The sequence below is a fragment of the Mya arenaria genome, chromosome 12 (assembly GCF_026914265.1).
Source record: "Mya arenaria isolate MELC-2E11 chromosome 12, ASM2691426v1".
Classification (NCBI taxonomy): domain Eukaryota; kingdom Metazoa; phylum Mollusca; class Bivalvia; order Myida; family Myidae; genus Mya; species Mya arenaria.
Window position 1 is genome coordinate 53,534,566 of NC_069133.1, and position 21,290 is coordinate 53,555,855.

The 21,290-nt window shown below is 33.2% G+C and overlaps 2 protein-coding genes across 2 annotated transcripts; both read right to left on the minus strand.

Moving 5' to 3' along the window:
• Positions 1 to 236: 236 nt before the first annotated feature.
• Positions 237 to 3,229, minus strand: LOC128211241 (uncharacterized). The gene is made up of 4 exons (XM_052915793.1): positions 3,160 to 3,229; positions 2,727 to 2,926; positions 2,008 to 2,112; positions 237 to 972 (listed from the first exon to the last, which is right to left on the minus strand). The coding sequence occupies exons 1-4, from the start codon at positions 3,173 to 3,175 to the stop codon at positions 625 to 627; spliced, it is 669 nt and encodes a 222-aa protein (XP_052771753.1). The 5' UTR covers positions 3,176 to 3,229; the 3' UTR covers positions 237 to 624.
• Positions 3,230 to 10,562: 7,333 nt separating this feature from the next.
• LOC128211240 (uncharacterized) lies at positions 10,563 to 14,121 on the minus strand. The gene is made up of 4 exons (XM_052915792.1): positions 14,057 to 14,121; positions 13,612 to 13,820; positions 12,893 to 12,997; positions 10,563 to 11,938 (listed from the first exon to the last, which is right to left on the minus strand). Exons 1-4 carry the CDS (start codon positions 14,070 to 14,072, stop codon positions 11,591 to 11,593), a joined length of 678 nt encoding a protein of 225 aa, XP_052771752.1. The 5' UTR covers positions 14,073 to 14,121; the 3' UTR covers positions 10,563 to 11,590.
• Between the last annotated feature and the right edge of the window lie 7,169 nt (positions 14,122 to 21,290).

Genomic DNA, 21,290 nt, shown 5'->3' on the forward strand with positions numbered 1-21,290 from the left:
TTGAGCAAAAGAAATAAAACATAGTTAATATAAATAAATGTAAAACTTTATAACAACATTAACCTGACAAAGATTAAATATTTGATAGTATAAGATATCACAAGTGTTTAAAAGTCGTTTGTACAACAACAAGTACACAAATAAATACACTCATACACAAATAAATATGTTCACAATCAACATTTAACCTAATGTAAACAACGAACGAAAAAAATAACAACTGTTTGCGACTGATCTTGATAAATCAAATGCTGGCAAATTATTTTTTCACAAGCTTCGACAAAACTGTTTCACCTTAAATAATAAAACATATTTATGAGATTTTATAAAAATAGAGTATAAATAAATAAACACCATTCAGTATCATGTAAATACAAATGTAAATTATGCATGTTTGGAGCATTGAAAGACACTGGCAATAAATAGATAAATAAATAAAGGATCAAACATGTGCAATCTTGGCAATAAAACCGGCATACCGAGCGTTCATTTTAATACTATAAATAAAGATTGAGTTTCATTGAAATTCATAAATAAATATAATGTCATGTAATAAATGTAAAAAACGTGATGTAAAATAACCTCTTTTAACCCCACCATTGAAATTTCCCAGCCAAACTAAACCTAGTTTGCTTTTGAAAGTTCTCCATACATTTCTTTGAGGTAGGCGCCCAGTTTGACACCGTCGTTTGCCAGAATGTAAGCGTTGTAAATGGCGGAAAAGGGTGACGATGTATATCCGTTTAACAGCGTCGGCTCGTATTCGAGCATATCACTTCCTTTGGCTCTTAGTGCGAGTACGACGCTGCAGGCTGTGCGTTCAATCTTGTTCTCAAGACTGTCAAGGGCGTTTAGCAGTTCAGCATTGGCGACGTCGATGTTGGTGCTCAGACTGTCGGCGCCCTTAATGTCCTGGATATGGACGATATATTCGAAAAGGAAATCATAGTGGGATTGTAGAGCCTCAACCTGCTGTTAAACAAAATAGACGAATAGAAACATTAATCTTACAAATTTTGTAAAAATAGAATACACAAGTAACGCATAACGTCTGTAAGAACATTCCACCGCATCAATGCACCTTAATTTTTTAAAGATGCACTCTTACACCCATAAATGATTTTCCACAATTGATAATAGAGATTTTGAATATTGCAAAAAGGATGAATACATGTCAAAAGCAATGGTTCTTATGAAGGATTATCGAGTTTAATTTAAAAGAAACGAGCATAAAACACAGTTTTTCTACTTATGAGACTATAGTAGACCACAGTCAATATTTAAGCATTCACCAATCATTTAATATTTTTTGCGCTTTCTGCTATCACAGTTTCAATATTTTTATCGGTAGTAAATAATTCCAATAAACGCATTAATTAGTAAGTAGTTTAAGGTTTATGAGTCATAATTTATGTTTGTTATACATGTGTATGTATTGATTTTTAATAAGAGTGTCACTTTAATATACATATTAATTGTGTTTGCTATCTAAATGCTATACATTCGGAACTATTAAGGAATCGGCAAAGAAAGATAAAAACCCACAATATTTATTGGTTGACCACATTTTGATTTAATGCATTAAATTGGAAATGATATTAAATCATGTTTTAATAGTTATCCGTCGCGGGTTAGGTAGTATCCTTTAATTGGACTGACATGAGTGTAGTAAAAGCCAATGTAAAGCTTTCATGAAGGCCTTACATCTTACCGAACACATTAAGCAGAAATGCCAGTTTTGAGTTCGAGTGTCGATAGTGAATATTGGTAAATATTTAAGAATTGAAAATCTGCTGTTGACTACTAAGTTATTGTTTAATCAGTTTCTAGAGTTGGTTGGACAATACCGGTGATTTCCGAAATTACAGGATGGATTGGCTGACCGATTGCTCAATATTTATGGGTTTGACTCTTAACAAGTGGTGTTAAATTGACAGATCACTTAAAAAATAATAAGAAGAAAACTACAGTGATAATCCCGAGTTGATTTAAAACGGATATACTCACGCTATTTAAAGCTGGTGATATTTTATCTTGCGATACAGTTTCCATGAAATTGTATCTATCCAAAACCTTTGCAGTAAATGAACGCACTTTTCCTGAACCTTTGAGCTGTAAGTAAACAATTGAACCTTTTATGATGCACTTAATTGCATATACATGAAGCTTGACAAGCAAATGCATATAAGTATTTCCCTATTTAAGCGAAAAACAAACTTGAAGTCAGTACTGTGACCGTGCAGTCACGTACCGCAGTCGGATATAGATACTTAATGTTAACCGTATTCCCTTCAGTTTGATATCCTCATTGCTGTGTAGTATGAATACAAATGATCTTTTTAATGAGTCCGTCTGAACATTGATCAATATTCTCATCTCCAATGATTTATTTTAAATTAGATGATTCTTGTCTCGGTTCAATATATAAATAAAGTTTCCTTAGCACGTGTGTTTGTGTATCTCGGAAACATATACAGTCGAACCCTGTTGAGTCGAACTCGTTTGGCTCGAATTCCTTATTGGCTCGAACTGGATGTTAAGATCTCATTTCATTATACTGAAGGTAAGAATTCCCGCTTGGTTGGAATTTTCGGAGGCTCGAGGTATTTTCGCCGGTCCCTAGGAGTTCAAGCCAACGGGGTTGAACTGTATTCGAATTGGCCTCTTATGCTACACATCTTATTGAATCAAGCCAACAAAAAAGTAAGGTACACCAGTATATATACCTGTGTCTTAATGCGCTGGGCGTCAAGCTCGATACCTTCGGATCTTGTCTGTATGTCAGTAAGTCTGCTAATGAAGTCGGAGGTATCTATAGGATCTTCTGCCAGAACCAGATTACAGGGGTTCTCCACAGCAACAGGTCTTGGATGCGAAATAGCACCAAGCGCGACACCAGACACAATTATCGCCGTTAGAATATACTCTGAAAATTAGAAGAGATATTTGCAATGTATATTGAATTTCAAATTGTTTTTAACTTATAATAATAATGCGTTTGGAAATAAACGAACTTAAACGATTACGATAAAATTGTCAAGCATATTTGAATAACCAAACAAGACACTAGTTAATGCTCTATACCTAATTGTTATCCTGTGAAATCAATAAACTTATTATCTTGAAAATACAAACAGTTTATGTTGTAAATTGACTTACTTATACAAAAATTCATATTTGTCGAGATAAATGAATAATTAATGTCGATTAACAGCTCACGATATTTTTGGTTTAGAAGTTTTACTTTGTATAAATGTGTCTTGATTGTTATATACTAGCCTGCTAAAAAACCCAGTTATTTCTAAAATATAGGTGGTGATTTTTGAATCTGAACTATTTCCAAATCCAAAGAAAATAAATTGATAGGCGTTAACAATAGTCCCTACTTAATTTAGGATGTAAACATCGGCTAGTCATCTGTCAATCATATTCGTCACACTACAAGTATTATATCGCGTCCATTCATCTTTACAATCAAGTAGTTATTATACTAACAATTATAGTATTTATTTATTTTATTTTTTCTATTTTTTACTATTTCGTTTAAAAAGATGTATTCTTCATTTATGCAAATCAATTATTCGTTTAATTTTCTTGCATAATGGCTATATATGTTATTTAGTTAACGCTCATTCGTATGGGCTAAATTAAGAAAATGACATTTACAAGTCATGCGAGTACGTACTTAATGAGGAAAATTCAATACCAGCTAATTTGAAATAAATGGAAATTGCACTGATTGGATACAAGGATTTGACATCAAGTCGTTAGTCTTTGTTTACTAGTTTAGGTAATACAATCTAGATTTGTCATTATGATTAACAAACCTTCGCTGGCAAGAAGACCTCAATTAAAAAAGGTATAAGCCTTCTAAAAGCCCCCCACACCCTAAAATTGTCATAGTTCACTTTTTATTTCAATATAGAAGATGAAAAGTAATATAATACGCACAAAATGCAATATTTCGGACTAGAATCTGATAATATTTTCTTGGGGAGGACCCCTCAAACCTCTCTGCCAACACTTTAAATAATCCAAATAAATTTCGTTTCTCAGGGAGAGGCGCAAGTAGAAAAGGGAACGCCCCTAAGTAACGCCCCCTCTAACGTCGAATCCCGGATTTGCCCTTGTAAGGTACATATTTACATAAAAAAACTTTGAAACTGAGTTTTACTTTTCACTCTTGCGTCGGGAAATTCAAGTAATAGGTAAAGACTAGTTTTAGTTTAATAACCTACCTGTGGGGTATTTTTATGCTAGGTATGCCACTGATAATTTTGGCGTTCTAAAATAGGATAAATTGATCTTTTCAAGAGTCAGTTGCGCTACATGTAGACTAGTAAACTATCACATGCATAAGCGTGTTGAAACCGGATACATTTCGCCTCTCACGAGTCAGCTTTACATGAAAGGTTTTAAACTATTTCATTCATAAGGCAGTGGTTTGTGTTTAAAGTCACAATATACAGAGGTTGCGAAACATGTTTACTTGTGCATGTGTGGTTTCTCTTTTGTGCACTATGTAATCCATGAAAGTACATTGTACAAGTCTATTAAAAGACTAATTTTGATGCAAAAGATTCAAAGACGCCGAGAATGATTTTGAAACATGACTAAAAGAAAGCAGACGCAGTTCACCAGAATACCAAGTATGAGGTACCTGGATACAAGCATTCTTCAGTTATTGAACGAATTTGGACCTTTAGCTCATGTTCACCACGCCCTTGACTCTTGACCAACTGACGTCAAAATTAGGTTAGGGTGCTGGTCATGTTTAAGGGTCCTCTACCAAGTTCGAGGTCTCTAGGCCTAAGCGTTTTCAATTATTGGTAGGAAACTGCGCTTTTTTCAGCTAACGGTCACATCGATCTTGACCTTCACCCACTGACATCTAAAGCAATAGGGTTCAACTACTTGTTATGACCAACCTGCCTACGTACAAAGTTTGAGGTCCTTGGGCCATAGTGTTCTTAATATATTGATCGCAAATTGATTTTCAGCTGAAGATAATCTTAAGGTCACCACGACATTGACCTTTGACCTCAAAATTTAATGGCTTTATCTGCTGGTCAACCAGCATACAAAGATTAAGAACCCATGGTTTAAGGTTCTTCATATATTGATCGAAACCCGTGGGGACGGTCGGACGGATTGACGGACATACACTCAGAAAACTATATGCCACCCTTTGGGGTGTCAAAATCCAAGGTGCTGTAATATTTACATTTATGAACTTATTAAGGTTTATGTTTATGAGTCAAGTGTGACACAAGCTTTGGGTGAATAAGGGAAATTCTATAGTACAGTTTATAATATGTAGGATGATAAAGCTGGTATTCATAAAACATCTAAAGTCATTTCTTAACTTAAGTCGATTTTCTAAAATATTCATTGTCAAATTAAGAAAAAAACTTCAAGTTTTTGAACATAAAATTATGTGCATTTATACATAAATTTAATGAAAATGAAGTATTTCAGATATCATTAACTTATAATATCATATGACCAGTGAAATACCTAACGTAAAGAAATGATTTACTTTAGGAAATTACAATGATGTTTTTGAGAAAAGTAATTATAACAACTAAATGGTATTTATTATCAAAATTGAGTAATTATAATATTCAAAATAAAGGTCAAATGATTGCAAACTAGACAATAAGCAAGAATAGAATGGTCTGAATAAACAAACTGTATTGTAGTTTTCAAGTTTTCAAGTTTTATTGGCAATATCGGCAACACAAAAGCCTTTGGCCATGAACAAGGAACATTAAACAAATTAAGTGAATTGTATTTAGAGGAATGGTAGAAGTACAACAGAGCCCGTACTACAAAAGCATCTGAAGTGAATTGTAAATATTTTCAATTAGTTAGAAAAAAAGATGTATTTCCAAATCATATTAGAACTTCAAAATGTTTTAACTACTTTAGGATAGAAACAATAGTAGTATTCAACTACTCGTATTTATCTAAATTTAACCACAAATATCCTTTATGTTACAGTCCCAGTACATTTAAGCAATGTAAACTGATCAAAATGTATGTATATCCAGATGACTTCTCTTAAACGTTTTGACATTTTTTATATGTTTAATCAAAACAATGCATTTATCGTTATAACAAACATCCCATAAAACCGAAAGCAAAGTCTACATTTAGTGCCACAATGTCACTACGAAACTTGCATATCATGTGACTTTCTTAATGATAAGATTACCATATTGCTTTATATACTAATAATTTTCATAATTTAACTACGAAATAATTCGTTTGAATATTTTCGTAAACCATATAATCTTACTTACACTGGTATTTTCATAAATTATTTCAATTTAAAGCTAAATTATATTAATTGAAGAAAAGGGAGGTAGTAGGACAATGGTACGGCCATGATAGTTCCAGAGTTGGGTCACGTACAGTTCATACATTATATAAATCATATATAAATCATACTGTTATAATTATGTAATGAATGTCATTGCATTTTCAAGTTTACACATTTATCAAAAATCAGATTATTTTTAATATGCAAAATATCCTCTGAATTTTTTTTCGAGCTTATAAGATTAATCGGGTCCAAGCTATAAAACCCCCATAGCCTACAAGTTTGGGGGAAAATTGTTAAATACCCATTATATATGTCCAATGGTTTGTAATAGCTGTATAATACATACGTATTTTTTTTATCTTGATGCTTCTTTTTCTTTAATCAGTCTACATACAATTGTTTGGTCATAAAGGTTGTTTTTTATCAAACATATCTTATAGTTTTATTTTACAATAATAATGTTGACTGGTCCATCTTGATCACTCCAAACTGACGTCACGTTCCCATGTCAATGATATTCATGTGGAAAGTGGTCTATGCGGGTATCAGCAGTCTACATGTTCATGTTTGTTTGTGGTGTGTAAGCTTATTTATACTCGCACTCTGGCCTTGCCCATTCGGCGAATGCTCTGTTAAGATTGTTAGTCATTTTAGGTTGTTGGAGCATAGTGCACGGACAGAATGTAACCCTGGCTAGAGCTAACCTGGTTCTTTAACGTGCACTAGCGTGTATAGCACTGTCACACGGGTGCCCCATTTAACGTCCCTCCCGGAAGACGATTAGTATATTTTAGTGATGCGACGGGGAATCGAACCTGCGACCCCTAGAATGATAGTCAAGTGAGCTACCACTAGACCACGGATCCGCCACGAGTTCATATTTTCAGTGGTATTTCGCATATAAACTCAACTGTATGCTGTACATACATATATGAGAATACGTAAAAGTCGTGTTTCACACCCTGATATTATTTTCATTTAATTTATACAAAAGAAGGGAAATAGGTGTTCAGTTTAAGTAACGGATTAGGATAACTATCAGAGAAATATCAACAATGTTATTTAAATGGAGCAATGCAATATGCAATATTCTATTTTTTATTTTAACAGCAACGTTTAGTAGAGACGAAATTGAACACTGCAGATGGCAATTTTAGAAAAATCAAGGCTACTAATACACATTTACACCTCATTTTCCATTCCTTAAATAAACTGCCTTTCGGCTATTGGGAAATTGTCAGATGAATGCAATATTTTCGGATATGTTCGGATCGCAAATCATCGAATAACAACATACATGTAAATTGAAAATTGTTTAAATTGTAACTGTTTGTAACTGCTTGAATTGTGACAGCAGGTTCCGAAAAATTAAATGAACATGTTAGAAGGTTTTAACTTATGGAATTTTAACTGTATTCTTGTCATTAGTGTCTCAATTTTACGTTTAAAGGTGATTCGTAGTGATTGATTTTTTCCCGCGTTATTGTGAAGTAATTTATATAACTGTTTCCGGTTACGGTCTGGTCGTTCTATTTAGAGAATGGGTGAGAAAAAACACTATTACAGTAATTCTTTTTAAAATGAAATAAAGCATTTTGTTAACACCTTTTGAATGAAATGATGAACAATTGGTGTAACTATACGTAATACATTGCGGGATTGATGTCATTATTAGGGATATGAACGCAGTTGGGGTTGTTAAAGTACGCGTTCGAACATACTTTAACAAACCCAACTTCATGCATACCCCGGTTATGACATCAATTCATTTCTTAAGTTCTAAGCTCTGGCCATACAAAAACAAATCTGTTTATCTTTTAAATATAAAGCTGAAACGAGGATATTTTCATATTGCCATAAATATCTGACCTCGAAAAGTGAGAGAGTGCTGTTTGGGCTGTTTTATGACAAATCGGTGTTGATTATTTTTGGCACAATACCCTAATTGTCACTTTCTGAGAATTGTTAATACGCAACCAAATGAAAATCTGTTCGTTTTTTGCATTGTGCATTTGATCAATAAAATGACAAACCATGAAATGAATATTTCATTCATAGCGCTCATCTCTCAATGAACTTTGTTATTTAATTTTTAGCATTGTAATCCTATTATTTCGCCTTGGAACGGCCAGAGAAACAAGAATAAACTCGAACTCGAACTCGAGTCTACTGGGGGCTTAAACTAGTTAGCAATGCAATAACCCCATACTTGTCCCATCATGTATCAATAATCTTTATTATTTAATCATAAGCAAAGATAAAATTAATCCATCAATAACACTCATCATTAAGTTATATCAGCGTATACATGACATTCAACATCGAAATGAATACGAATAAGAAACGGAAACAAGTTTATTAGTGGGCATAGAAGACATAAAGCGATGGCAGCAATGAGGTATGTTGCGCAAGCACAGACTAGTTTTCAAACATAATATTTTTTACATGACTCCTTTCAGATAGTTTTTGCAAAAGACGTACCAATGAAAACAATGGACGTAAAATCAGCAATAAAATGAACCAGGAAATTCTAAATTTCAATTCAACTCAAATAAAAGAAATTGACCCTATTTGCAACAAAAAACGTTTGAAACATTTAAATTACACCTTCTTCAAATTGAGCATAGCAGCGGTGAAGAAGGTTTTCCCCAAGTTTCAAAGAGCCCTGCGTTTGCAAGTATTGCAAAAGCAAAACAGATACTTGTGCCTTCTGAGGCCAGATTTTCAGCTTTTGTTTAGCGTAATGGCATTTTAAAGAGCCAATTAGAATAAAAAGTTTAAATGCAAAATGTACATGATAAACATCTACGTATACCCCAGATATATTCTTCCATTATCATATAACTATGAATTGGACAATTATAGTATCAAAACTGTTAGTAGCATTGAAGTCTGATATATTTATTGGAAAATAAACAAACCTTTTTTAATACGCCCTGAAATTATATAAAAGACAATTAATTGTATTTGTTGCAGACAAACACGCCAATTTGTATTAAAAATAATGCTGTTCGATTCAATGAAATAATTTAACGGACGAGCTATTTACACAGTCAAATACTTTATAAATGTCATGGTATATTGTTATCAAGAGCAAGATAAGCGTTAAATATTAATTGAACAACGTATTGAATGGTCTTGTCTTTTTCTAAGACTTGCAAACTTTACATTAATATCTTACGTTTCGGTGCAGCCAATGTTTAATCATACATTGCTGAAGCTTTATGTCCTTAATTTGCTTAGTGTCTCTGTACAACCGTCGTATAGCGTCGTGATGAAATACAAATAATCCCATTCGTTGATATATTCTTGACGTTTTCTATTTATTTTAGTTGTTTGATGTAGTTTCCTTCTCACCCAAAATCATGGGTATGAATCCAGAGCAATTATCATTGGGTTTAAAAACACACAGCAATACCGGTGTCAACCCGGAAAACGAACTCGTGAGTGATTCAGCCTACTACTGTCTTTACAATTAACTTATTTTATTGGTATCAGTTTACTTAATTTTAAGTCCCGGCTACGTTATACAGAAACATTGTCTGCTCCAAGGCATTCAGCAGTTTCATTGGTTCCGCAAAGTTCCTGATGCTTTACGGCTGAAAAATATTCTTGCGATTGCTTTAGTTCATCCTTCTGAGTACAACAATATTTGACAACAGTCAACAGATGCTACTGAAACTGTAAAATTATTGAACAATATTTGAGTGTAACATGCGAAATCATTGGAAGAAGAGTTGTATCTCCTGCCTTATGCATATTCATTAAAACGAGATTTTGTCAGTCAATTGTCCCACTGTGTGTATGAATAGTAACGGAAGATAGTACCGTGGTTGCCGACGATGGTGGTATTGGTTTAGAAATCAACCTGAGCGAGTAAAGTTGTTTTCTCTGTCTGTTTCGGCAGTTTCATATCAATACAAGTTAACGATTGTACATAATTAACACGGTGCGTGCTCGTTTATACTAATTTATATCTAATATATATGCAAGATAGAAGGAATCACCATCCAGTCCTTTCTTGTAAATTATGTGAGGTAAAGAGAACGTGTCGATCCCAGGACATCTTAAATGAAAGGTAGAAACCTTACCACTGGACCATTTCCCTCACTTTAGTAGTGTTTTTACAGATAATAAATCTGCTTCATGTTTACGACATACTACATTACCTGGTATGCTTTCAATTTGTTTATTCTTTAATAGTAACATCTTGTAAAAGTGCTTTGACAAGATCTGTTTTCTGCAATCATGCAAACTGAAGTGTCCTTGAACATGTGGAAGAAGATGTTAAGGCAATAATCTGGTCTTGTTCATAGAACAGGTATGGATGGTCGAATATTGACGACAATGCCATCGTTTGATTCAAATTCAATGTGGGCTATATTGATAAAGGTCACACCTAAATGTGTAAAATATATTAAATAAAAGTAGTAAAAATGTTATTTGAGCAAAAGAAATAAAACATAATTAATGTAAAAAATGTAGAACGTTAACACAACATTAACCTGACAAGGATTAAGTATTTGATAGTATAACATATCACAAGTGTTTAAAAGTCGTTTGTACAACAACATGTACACAAATAAATACACTCATACGCAAATAATTATGTTCACAATCAACATTAGTATAACATATCACAAGTGTATAAAAGTCGTTTGTACAACAACATGTACACAAATAAATACACTCATACGCAAATAAATATGTTCACAATCAACATTAGTATAACATAACACAGGTATTTAAAAGTCGTTTGTACAACAACATGTACACAAATAAGTACACTCATACGCAAATAAATATGTTCACAATCAACATTAAACCTAGTGTAAACAACGAACGAAAATGAAAACAAGTGTTTGAGACTGATTATGATAAAAAAAATGCTGGCAAATTATTTTTTCGTAAGCTTCGACAAAACTGATTCACCTTTAATAATAAATCATATTGATGAGATTTTACAAAAATAGAGCATAAATAAATAAATACCATTCAATATAAAGTAAATACAAATGTAGAATATGCATGTTTGGAGCATTGAAAGACACTGGCAATCAATAAATCAGTAAATAAATGATAAAACATGTGCAATCTTGGCAATACAACCGGCATACTGAGCGTTCATTTTAATACTATAAATAAAGATTGAGTTTCATTGAAATTCATAAATAAATATAATGTCATGTAATAAATGTAAAAAAATTGATGTAAAATAACCTCTTTTAACACCACCATTGAAATTCCTCTGCCAAACTAAACCTAGTTTGCTTTTGAAAAATCTCCATACATTTCTTTGAGGTAGGCACCCAGTTTGACACCGTCGTTTGCCAGAATGTAAGCGTTGTAAATGGCAGAAAAGGGTGATGATGTATATCCGACTAACAGCGACGGCTTGTATTCGGGCATATCACTTCCTTTGGCTCTTAGTGCAAGTACGACGCTGCAGGCTGTGCGTTGAAGCTTGTTCTCAAGACTGTCAAGAGCGTTTAGCAGTTCAGCATTGGCGACGTCGATGTTCGTGCTCAGACTGTCGGCGCTCTTAATGTCCTGGATATGGACGATGTACTCGAAAAGGAATTCGTAGTGGGATTGTAAAGCCTCAACCTGCTGTTAAACAAAATAGACGAATAGAAACATTAATCTTGCAGATTTTATAAAAATATAATACACAAGTAACGCATAACGTCTGTAAGAACATTCCACCGCATCAATGCGCCTTAATGTCTTAATTTAACTTTATCGAGTTAAATTTAAACGAAATGAGCATAAAACACAGTTTTTCTACTTATGAGACTATAGTAGACCACAGTAAATATTTAAGCATTCACCAATCATTTAATATTTTTTGCGCTTTCTGCTATCACGGTTACAATATTTTTATCGGTAGTAAATAATTTCCATAAACGCATTAATTAGTAAGTAGTTTAAGGTTATCAGTCACAATTTATGTTTGTTATACATGTGTATTATTGTATTTGAATAGGAGTGTCACTTTATTATACATATTAATTGTGTTTGCTATCTATATGCTATACATTCGAAACTATTAAAGAAACGGCAAAGAAATATAAAAATCCACAATATTTATTGATTGACCACATTTTGATTTAATGCATTAAATTGGAAATGATATTAAATCATGTTTTAATAGTTATCCGTCGCAGGTTAGATTATATCCATTAATTGGACAGGCATGAGTGTAGTAAAAGCCAAGGTAAAGCTTTCATGTAGGCCTTACGTGTTACCTCGGCACATAACTTTCTGTTAACACACATTAAGCAGAAATGCCAGTTTTGAGTTCGAGTGTCGATAGTGAATATTGGTAAATAATTAAGAATTGAAAATCTGCTGTTGACTACTAAGTTATCGTGTAATCAGTTCCTAAAGTTGGTTGGACAATACCGGTGATTTCCGAAATTACAGGATGGATTGGCTGACCGATTGCTCAATACTTATGGGTTTGACCCTTAACAAGTGGTGTTAAATTGACAGTTCACTTAAAAATAATAAGAAGAAAACTACAGTGATAATCCCAAGTTGATTTAAAACGGATATACTCACGCTATTTAAAGCTGCTGATATTTTATCTTGCGATACAGTTTCCATGAAATTGTATCTATCCAAAACCTTTGCAGTAAATGAACGCACTTTTCCTGAACCTTTGAGCTGTAAGTAAACAATTGAACCTTTTATGATGCACTTAATTGCATATACATGAAGCTTGACAAGCACATGCATATAAGTATTTCCCTATTTAGGCGAAAAACAAACTTGAAGTCAGTACTGTGACCGTGCAGTCACGTACTGCAGTCGGATATAGATACTTAATGTTAACCGTATTCCCTTCAGTTTGATATCATCATTGCAGTATAGTATAAATACAAATGATATTATTAAAGAGCCCGTCTATACATTGGTCATAATACTCATCTCCAATGATTTATTTTATATTAGATGATACTTGTCTCGGTTCAATATATAAATAAAGTTTCCATAACACATGCGTTTGTGTATCTTGGAAACATATACAGTCGAACCCTGTTGGGTCAAACTCGTTTAGCTCGAATTCCTTGTTGGCTCGAACTGGATGTTAAGAACTCATTTCATTATACAAAAGGTAAGAATACACGATTGGTTTGAATTTTCCGAGGCTCGGGGTATTTTCGCCGGTCCCTAGGAGTTCCAGCCAACGGGGTTGAACTGTTTCGAATTGGCCACTTATGCTACACATCTTATTGAATCAAGCCAACGAAAAAAGTAAGGTACACCAGTATATATACCTGTGCCTTAATGCGATGGGCGTCAAGCTCGATACCTTCGGATCTTGTCTGTATGTCAGTAAGTCTGCTGATGAAATCGGAGGTATCTATAGGATCTTCTGCCAGAACCAGATAACAGGGGTTCTCCATAGCGACAGAGCGAACAGGTCTTGGATGCGAAATAGCACCAACTGCGACACCAGACACAACCATCGCCGTTAGAATATACTCTGAGAATTAGTAGAGATATTTGCAATTTATATTGTATTTTAAATTGTATTTATCTTATAATAATAATAATGCGCTTGGAAATAAACGAACTTAAACGATTACGATAAAATTGTCAAGCATATTTGAATAACCAAACAATACACTAGTTAATGCTCTATACTTAATTGTTATCCTGTGAAATCAATAAACGTATTATCTTGAAAATACAAACAGTTTATGCTGTAAATTGACTTACTTATACAAAAATTCATATTTGTCGAGATAAATGAATAATGTCGATTATCAGCTCCCGTTATTTTGGTTTAGAAGTTTTACTTGATGTAAATTTGTCTTGATTTTGATTGTTATATACTAGCCTGCTAAAAAAAACCCAGTTATTTTTAAAATTTAGGTGGTGATTTTTGAATCTGAACTATTTCAAAATCCAATAAAAGTGATAGCTGGTTGTACTTGTCGAAAGGAAATATATTGTTAACAATAGTCCCCTACTTAATTTAGGATGTAAACATTGGCCAGTCATCTTGTCAATCATTTTCGTCATACTACGAGTATTATATCGTGTCCATACATCTTTCCAATCAAAAAGTTATAAACAATTATATTATTTATTTATTTATCCTGGATTCGCCCCTGTAAGGTACACATTTACATAAAAACTGAGTTTTACTTATTACTCTTGCGTCGGGAAATTCAAGTAATAAGTAAAGACTACTTTTACTATAATAACCTACCTGTGGGGTATTTTTTATGCTAGGTATGCCATTGATAAATTTTGCGTTCTGAAACAGGATAAATTGATCTTTTCAAGAGTCAGTTTCGCTACATGTAGACTAGTAAACTATCACATGCATAAGCGTGTTGAAACCGGATACATTTCGCCTCTCACGAGTCAGCTTTACATGAAAGGTTTTAAACTATTTCATTCATAGGGCAGTGGTTTGTGTTTAAAGTCACAATTTATAGAGGTTGCGAAACATGTTTACGTGTGCACGTGTGGTCTCTCTTTAGTGCACTACGTAATCCATATATGTACATTGTACAAGTTTATTAAAAGACTAATTTTGATGCAAAAGATTCAAAGACGCCGAATATTGATTTTGAAACATGACTAAAAGAAAGCAGACGCAGTTCACCAGAATACCAAGTTTGAGGTACCTGGTTACAAGCATTCTTCAGTTATTGAACGAATTTGGACCTTTAGCTCAAGGTCACTACGCCCTTGACTCTTGACCAACTGACGTCAAAATAAGGTTAGGGTGCTGGTCATGTTTAAGGGTCCTCTACCATGTTCGAGGTCTCTAGGTCTAAACGTTTTCAATTATTGATAGGAAACTGCGCTTTTTTCAGCTTACCAATACACATTTGCACCACAACTTCCATTTCTTAAATAAACTGCCTTTCGGCTATTGGGAAATTTTCAGATGAACGCAATATCTTGATATGTTCGGATCGCGATTCATCGAATAACAACATACATGTAAATTGAAATTTGTTTAACTTGTAACTGTTTGCAACTGTTTTATTGTGACAACAGGCCCCGAAAAATTAAATCAACATGTAAGAAGGTTTTAACTTCTGATATTTTAAATGTGTTCTTGTCATTAGTGTTTCAATTTTACTTTTAAAAGTGATTCGTAGTGATTGATTTTTTCCCGCGTTATTGTGACGTATTTTATGTAACTGTTTCCGGTTACGGTCTGGTCGTTCTATTTACAGAATGGGTGAGAAAAAATACTGTAATTTGTTTTTAAATGATAAGAAGAATTTTGTTAACACCTTTTGAATGAAATTATGAACAATTGGTGTAAATATAGGTAATATATTGCGGGACTGATGCCATTTTTGAGAATATGAACGCAGTTGGGCTTTTTAAAGTACGCGTTCGGACACACTTAAACCAGCCAAACTGCATGCATACCCCGGTAATGACATCAATTCATTTCTTAAGTTCTAAGCTCTGGCCATACAAAAACAAATCTGTTTATCTTTTCATGTAAAGCTGAAACAATGATATTTTTATATTGCCATAAATATCTGACCTCGAAGATTGAGAGAGTGCTGTTTGGATTGATTTATGACAAATCGGTGTTGATTATTTTTGGCACAAGACCCTAATTGTCACTTTCTGAGAATTGTTAAAACGCAACCAAATGAAAATCTGTTCGGTTTTTGCATGTGCATTTGATCAATAAAATTTTTGATTTTTAGCATTGTAATCTTGTTATTTCGAAACCAGTAAAAATTAAATATAGAAGCATACGAACTGCAAGGCTACGTTTTCCAATAAGATCATTTTATAAGATAAGAATGTAAATACTCATTAACTTCTAATGAAACTCAACAGTACGTGTAGTTAGTTTTACAGATAAAACAAGAGAAAATTACTTTAATATTAAATCTGTATTTTCCGTCGGTTACAGTAGTTTTGCAATAAAACGTTTTCGCATATGACAAGTAATTTCAAACGCAATTCATATAAAACTATCCCAATTAACGTGTTAACATACATTTTTATACGTTGTTATTGTTACAAAGCAACTCTAACAAAGGAATATGCTATCCGATTTTTTTGTAAGATTTGTTAACATCTTTCTGTAATGAGCATATGTTTAGTGCAAAAATGTTCCAGACAATCCAATTGCCAATGCATATTTGGATCATTTGAAGCTGCTCTCTCACAAATTTAGGGGTTTTAACAACTTTTTTTTCTTGTCTTGGAATCAACCTATTTTTGCGTAAATATCAGCAAACCAGTGATATAAGACTTCTGACATAACACATCAATTTTTGAAACTAGATATGAAAATCTTGGATTTGAATTTTGTCAAAAGTCTTATATCACTCGTTTTCATGCATTTTCGCATAAATTGGCTCATTCAAAGACAATAAAATAAAGAAATTTGTCAAAACGTTCAATCTGTGAGAGTGCAGCTTTAATGTCAAATAGTCAAATAAGAAAAATATTGATAACAAAGTGACATAAATTATATTTTTGGTTACAGTTATACATACACCGTTATAAAAAAACATAAACAGATACACCGACCAAAAAAAGCCATTGTGTGAATAATCATGAATGCTTGATACATTAAGGTATTCATTTCTTCGAAGAACTATAACGTTAAATGCTCCGTTAAGTTCCTGTTTCATAAAGATTGCTCGATCAAAAGCACTTAGCATGTTTGATTGGAAACATGTATCATGCTTGCTGAATATTGAACCATACAACGAAATAAAATGTGACTTTTTAAAAAAGAAGAAAACATTATTTGCCAGAAGAGTGTCTTCCTTTGATCTAAATAGTATTATTAGGAAAGAAAAAGCATGCAATCGGATAGCTGTTAAAAAAGATAAGACACTGAACAGGCGAGGAAGATTATAAGTATCTTCCATGGCCGAGAGTGTAAGATAGGTTCATTCCGACCCGAGCGTAGGGTGTTTTGCGGAAACGCGGATTACCGAGTATGTTCTTCTGTGAAAAACTACAGAAACAAGCTCAGTAGAAAAAAATGTTTAAACATTAAAACGATTTAATGACACTGGGTAAACGCCAAAGACATATAACACAATAACAAAACAATCACAAACAAGAAACATGGAAGAACAGCACAATCCTAAAAAAGTAAATCTTATCAAAGTATGCATTAACTTGAGGAAACTTAATAATAAAACAAGTACTTGAATGATAAGAAATCACAACTGTATCTGCTGAAGTAATTTATATTTCACTAAAGTCATTTGATGACAATTTAACTTTTTTGTCATACATACCGGCATGAATAACAATCAAAAGATGACACTTAGGAGTAACACACACAAGTGATGAGATGTGGTTATTTGTGCTAGGGTAATTACATTTCTTAACGGAAGATATTTACAATGGTATGTTCTAGATATTTAGTGTAGAGATAGAAGCTTATGAAATTACAGGATACTGACATAAAGGCCATATAAAGTACGTTATTTGGTTTGATATTTGAAAATAATAAGTAACATGCACAAATGTCAGATTTGAATCATTCACACATTTGTAGTATAAATTCTCAAATCTTTAAGCAACATAGGAAACACAAATTATGGGCATTACAAAAAGGAATAGTAAAAGAGTGAATGATGAACAAGTTCATAGCAAACAAAAGCTATTTACTCATTTAAAGCATTAGATAAATTGAAAATGAATACTCAAACAAATGAAAATCGTGGCTATGCAATATAAATTTATATGATTTGCTATGATAGTTTCCAAAACAACTTCATTTAGTACAAACTTAAATATAAATTATCAAGTACAACTATATGTCATATAATCAACTATTTTCTTTACTTATTTTATTTTAGAAATGTGATTACATTCAAAATGAATGTTATATATTTTTTCAGTGTAATCATTTAAAGGAAGGAGTTTATATTACTTTTAATATGCAATGTTACATTTTTATATCTTTCCTCTCTTAATGAGGCTTTCATACTTCACACTGTTCTCTCAATATCAATGCTTGTCGAGAGGGGCCTCTGCACTTGTGACGTCATCCACATAGGCATTTGCATCTGGGGTGTTCCATGTTGAAATGTTAGGACATTATGGAGCTGATTTGTTTGCTCATGCACATTCTTTACACTAAAAAGACTGATTATTTAATAATCTTTAGCTCTGGCTGAGAATACCAGCTTCCATAGTAGTATTCAAGCTGTCACTGTGTGAAAAATTGATTGCTATATTGTTCATTTTACGTTTTGAAATTATGGTATTCTGTTGCTTCAGACCAATCTGATAAATGTCTGATCATGTCAGATGTTTAAATGTAGGGGTAGTAGCTTTATCTTTCCTCGACGTCTGGGATGTTATTCGTATTTTTAACTACCTGGGTTTTCTTGCGTTTTCCATTGACTTTTTTCTACTTAAAATACATTTATTGGATTTATATTTGCATTTATTGGATTTATATTTGCATTTGGATGAACTCGAGGAGTGAGAATTCTACGTATGTCCACTGATTGCTTTTATTGAGGTTTGATTGCATCGAACACCAGAAGCAGAATTTATTTACAATATGGCCATTAATGTTTACATTAAAATCAACGTTAAACAAAACAACTATACACACATCTTCACATGAAACATAAAATTATACATTCTCATATAATCTTCAACAGACACTCGTGAAAAATATCACGTATAGCATTGACCACAGTGTCTCGATTGCCATGCATAGACATTATCTCCGATAGTATTAAACATCCTAATTTGAGGTAAATCTGCTCGTGGGTAAGACCTTGCCCGATTGTGAGTCCTACACAAATATGTTCATAAAAAACAAATACTTGTAAGAGGTAAGCTATTATTATTTTTATCATCATTATTATTATTACATATTATTGTATTTTATTAGAGAATAAAAATATATACACAGTACGGATAATTCACACATAAGTCTCAACACACCCGTAACAAAAACATAAGCAAACACACACTGATTATGAGACTCGATTATTTTGGGCAACAACAGATACATGGGGGTGACACGAAGCAATCGCCAAACAACAAATGCTTGAAAAAAACCAACAAACATACACATATCCGATGGTCATATATTCCGATCAACAATTATAAATGATAATTACCCCCAAACTGAGCATGTCGCGATAGCAGAATAAAAAAAAAACATGGCTAAACAAACTGTTTAGTGATAAGATCGACTATTTATATCTGGACTACTAGCCGCCCAGGCAAAACCCCGTTTTGTATTTTAAATGAACGAGGAAACCTGTGTTCGTAACAATGCGCGAAACAATTTATGTTTTTTAGACTAACCCTCCAAATATGAGTTAACGAACATATCTTAACATGCTTCATTTTACAAATACAAATATGATTTTATCATCTACATAATTCTCCTTCTCGCCTATATTTTACAATTAAATGAATTTGAATGTTTTAAAAACGTGATGTTCCCAAGACGAATGTCTCCGTAGAAATGACACGCAAACACCCTTTTCCGCCTTTCAATTATCACTATCACGTGAAATAAACTGCCCAAACCAGCTTTGAAATGGCCACGTAGAGACGAATGTAACGTGGAGAATTTTATATCTAATGCCTGTTCATGATAAATAAAGGTGGCACATGTGTTGCCAGAAACACTCGCATGTGGCAACTCTTGCTTGATTTTTTTTAATATAAGGTTCCGACTGGTTAGAGAGTTGGCATTTGCTAAAAAATCTCCTAGTATATACAGTGGTATATTAAGGGGCCTTCAACAGTGTATAAGTCATTCGAAGGAACAAAAACATAATTATTTTTTTATTTAGATTTTAAGTTCAGTATTAAGCAAGCATAATACATATAATCGTTACCAAATGTGCAGCTGTTATTAGAAATTGAGCATATTTTACAAAAGAAAGGAAGAAAGCATTTGCGTTTTAACGGAAATGTCTTAAGCTTATACAACACATATGTCAAAAAACGTAGTACTACACAATCAACAATGAATTGTGGCTTTGTGGTAATTGCAGCTATTTTAAGAAAGATAGTTGTGTTTATGTTCCAACATCTGATAAAATCTTCTATCGTACCAATTTTTGCCACTTTCACACTTCAATCGGAATGATTGAGCCTGCGGGGAAAGGGCCCGTAATCTTCTATCAATATATTGTGAAAAGCTAGGTACTGACTGCGATTTGTTAAAAAAATAAATCATTGCGCAACCTTTTCTGTCTGGTATGTAATGCGTTGATATAAAAAAAGACCCTTGGACACTCAGAAATATTCTGAAAATGTGCTTAGCAACAATGGTCAGTTATTCTTTTCTGATTCGTCAACACCGGGTGACATATTCCGTTCAGAAAAAATAGGTTTCTCAATTGTAATATTTTTTTATTTCAATATTATAGGTCATGTATTCAACCGATACCACGCAGGTCTGTAGGTAGCAGAGAAGGACACAATCTGGATGGAAGACATAGTATCCAAACTGAATGATAAAATTCGTGCTGTAAAAAATAATAAATATAAATTAAATATAATTGAATAACAGCTGATATTCCCTATAACATACCCATGTGAATTTTCCATAAAGATCGAATTTCGTAGGGGGATCCCTGGTCATACCATTTATTATAACCACAGACAAACGAAGTTCGAAGGGGGTATATTAGAGTCACTATGTGGTTGGTCAGTTGGTCCGTTGCAATTTTGCGTGTCCGGAGGTTAACTTGAAAACAACTGGATGGAATTCAATTAAACGTCATGCGGTCATAGAACATACTGCGAGGAAGTGCAGTGTAAAAGAGCATTAACTCTATTTAAGCTAATTACAGAGTATTGCCCAAATCTGTAAGAAACTGCATTATATATATTATTCGTTTTTGCTCGACCATTCGAAGTTACGAGGAGCTTTTCTACTCACCCTAGCGTCGGTATCGGAGACGGCATGTTAACACCTTCAAGTCATTATCTCAGCAAATCATTA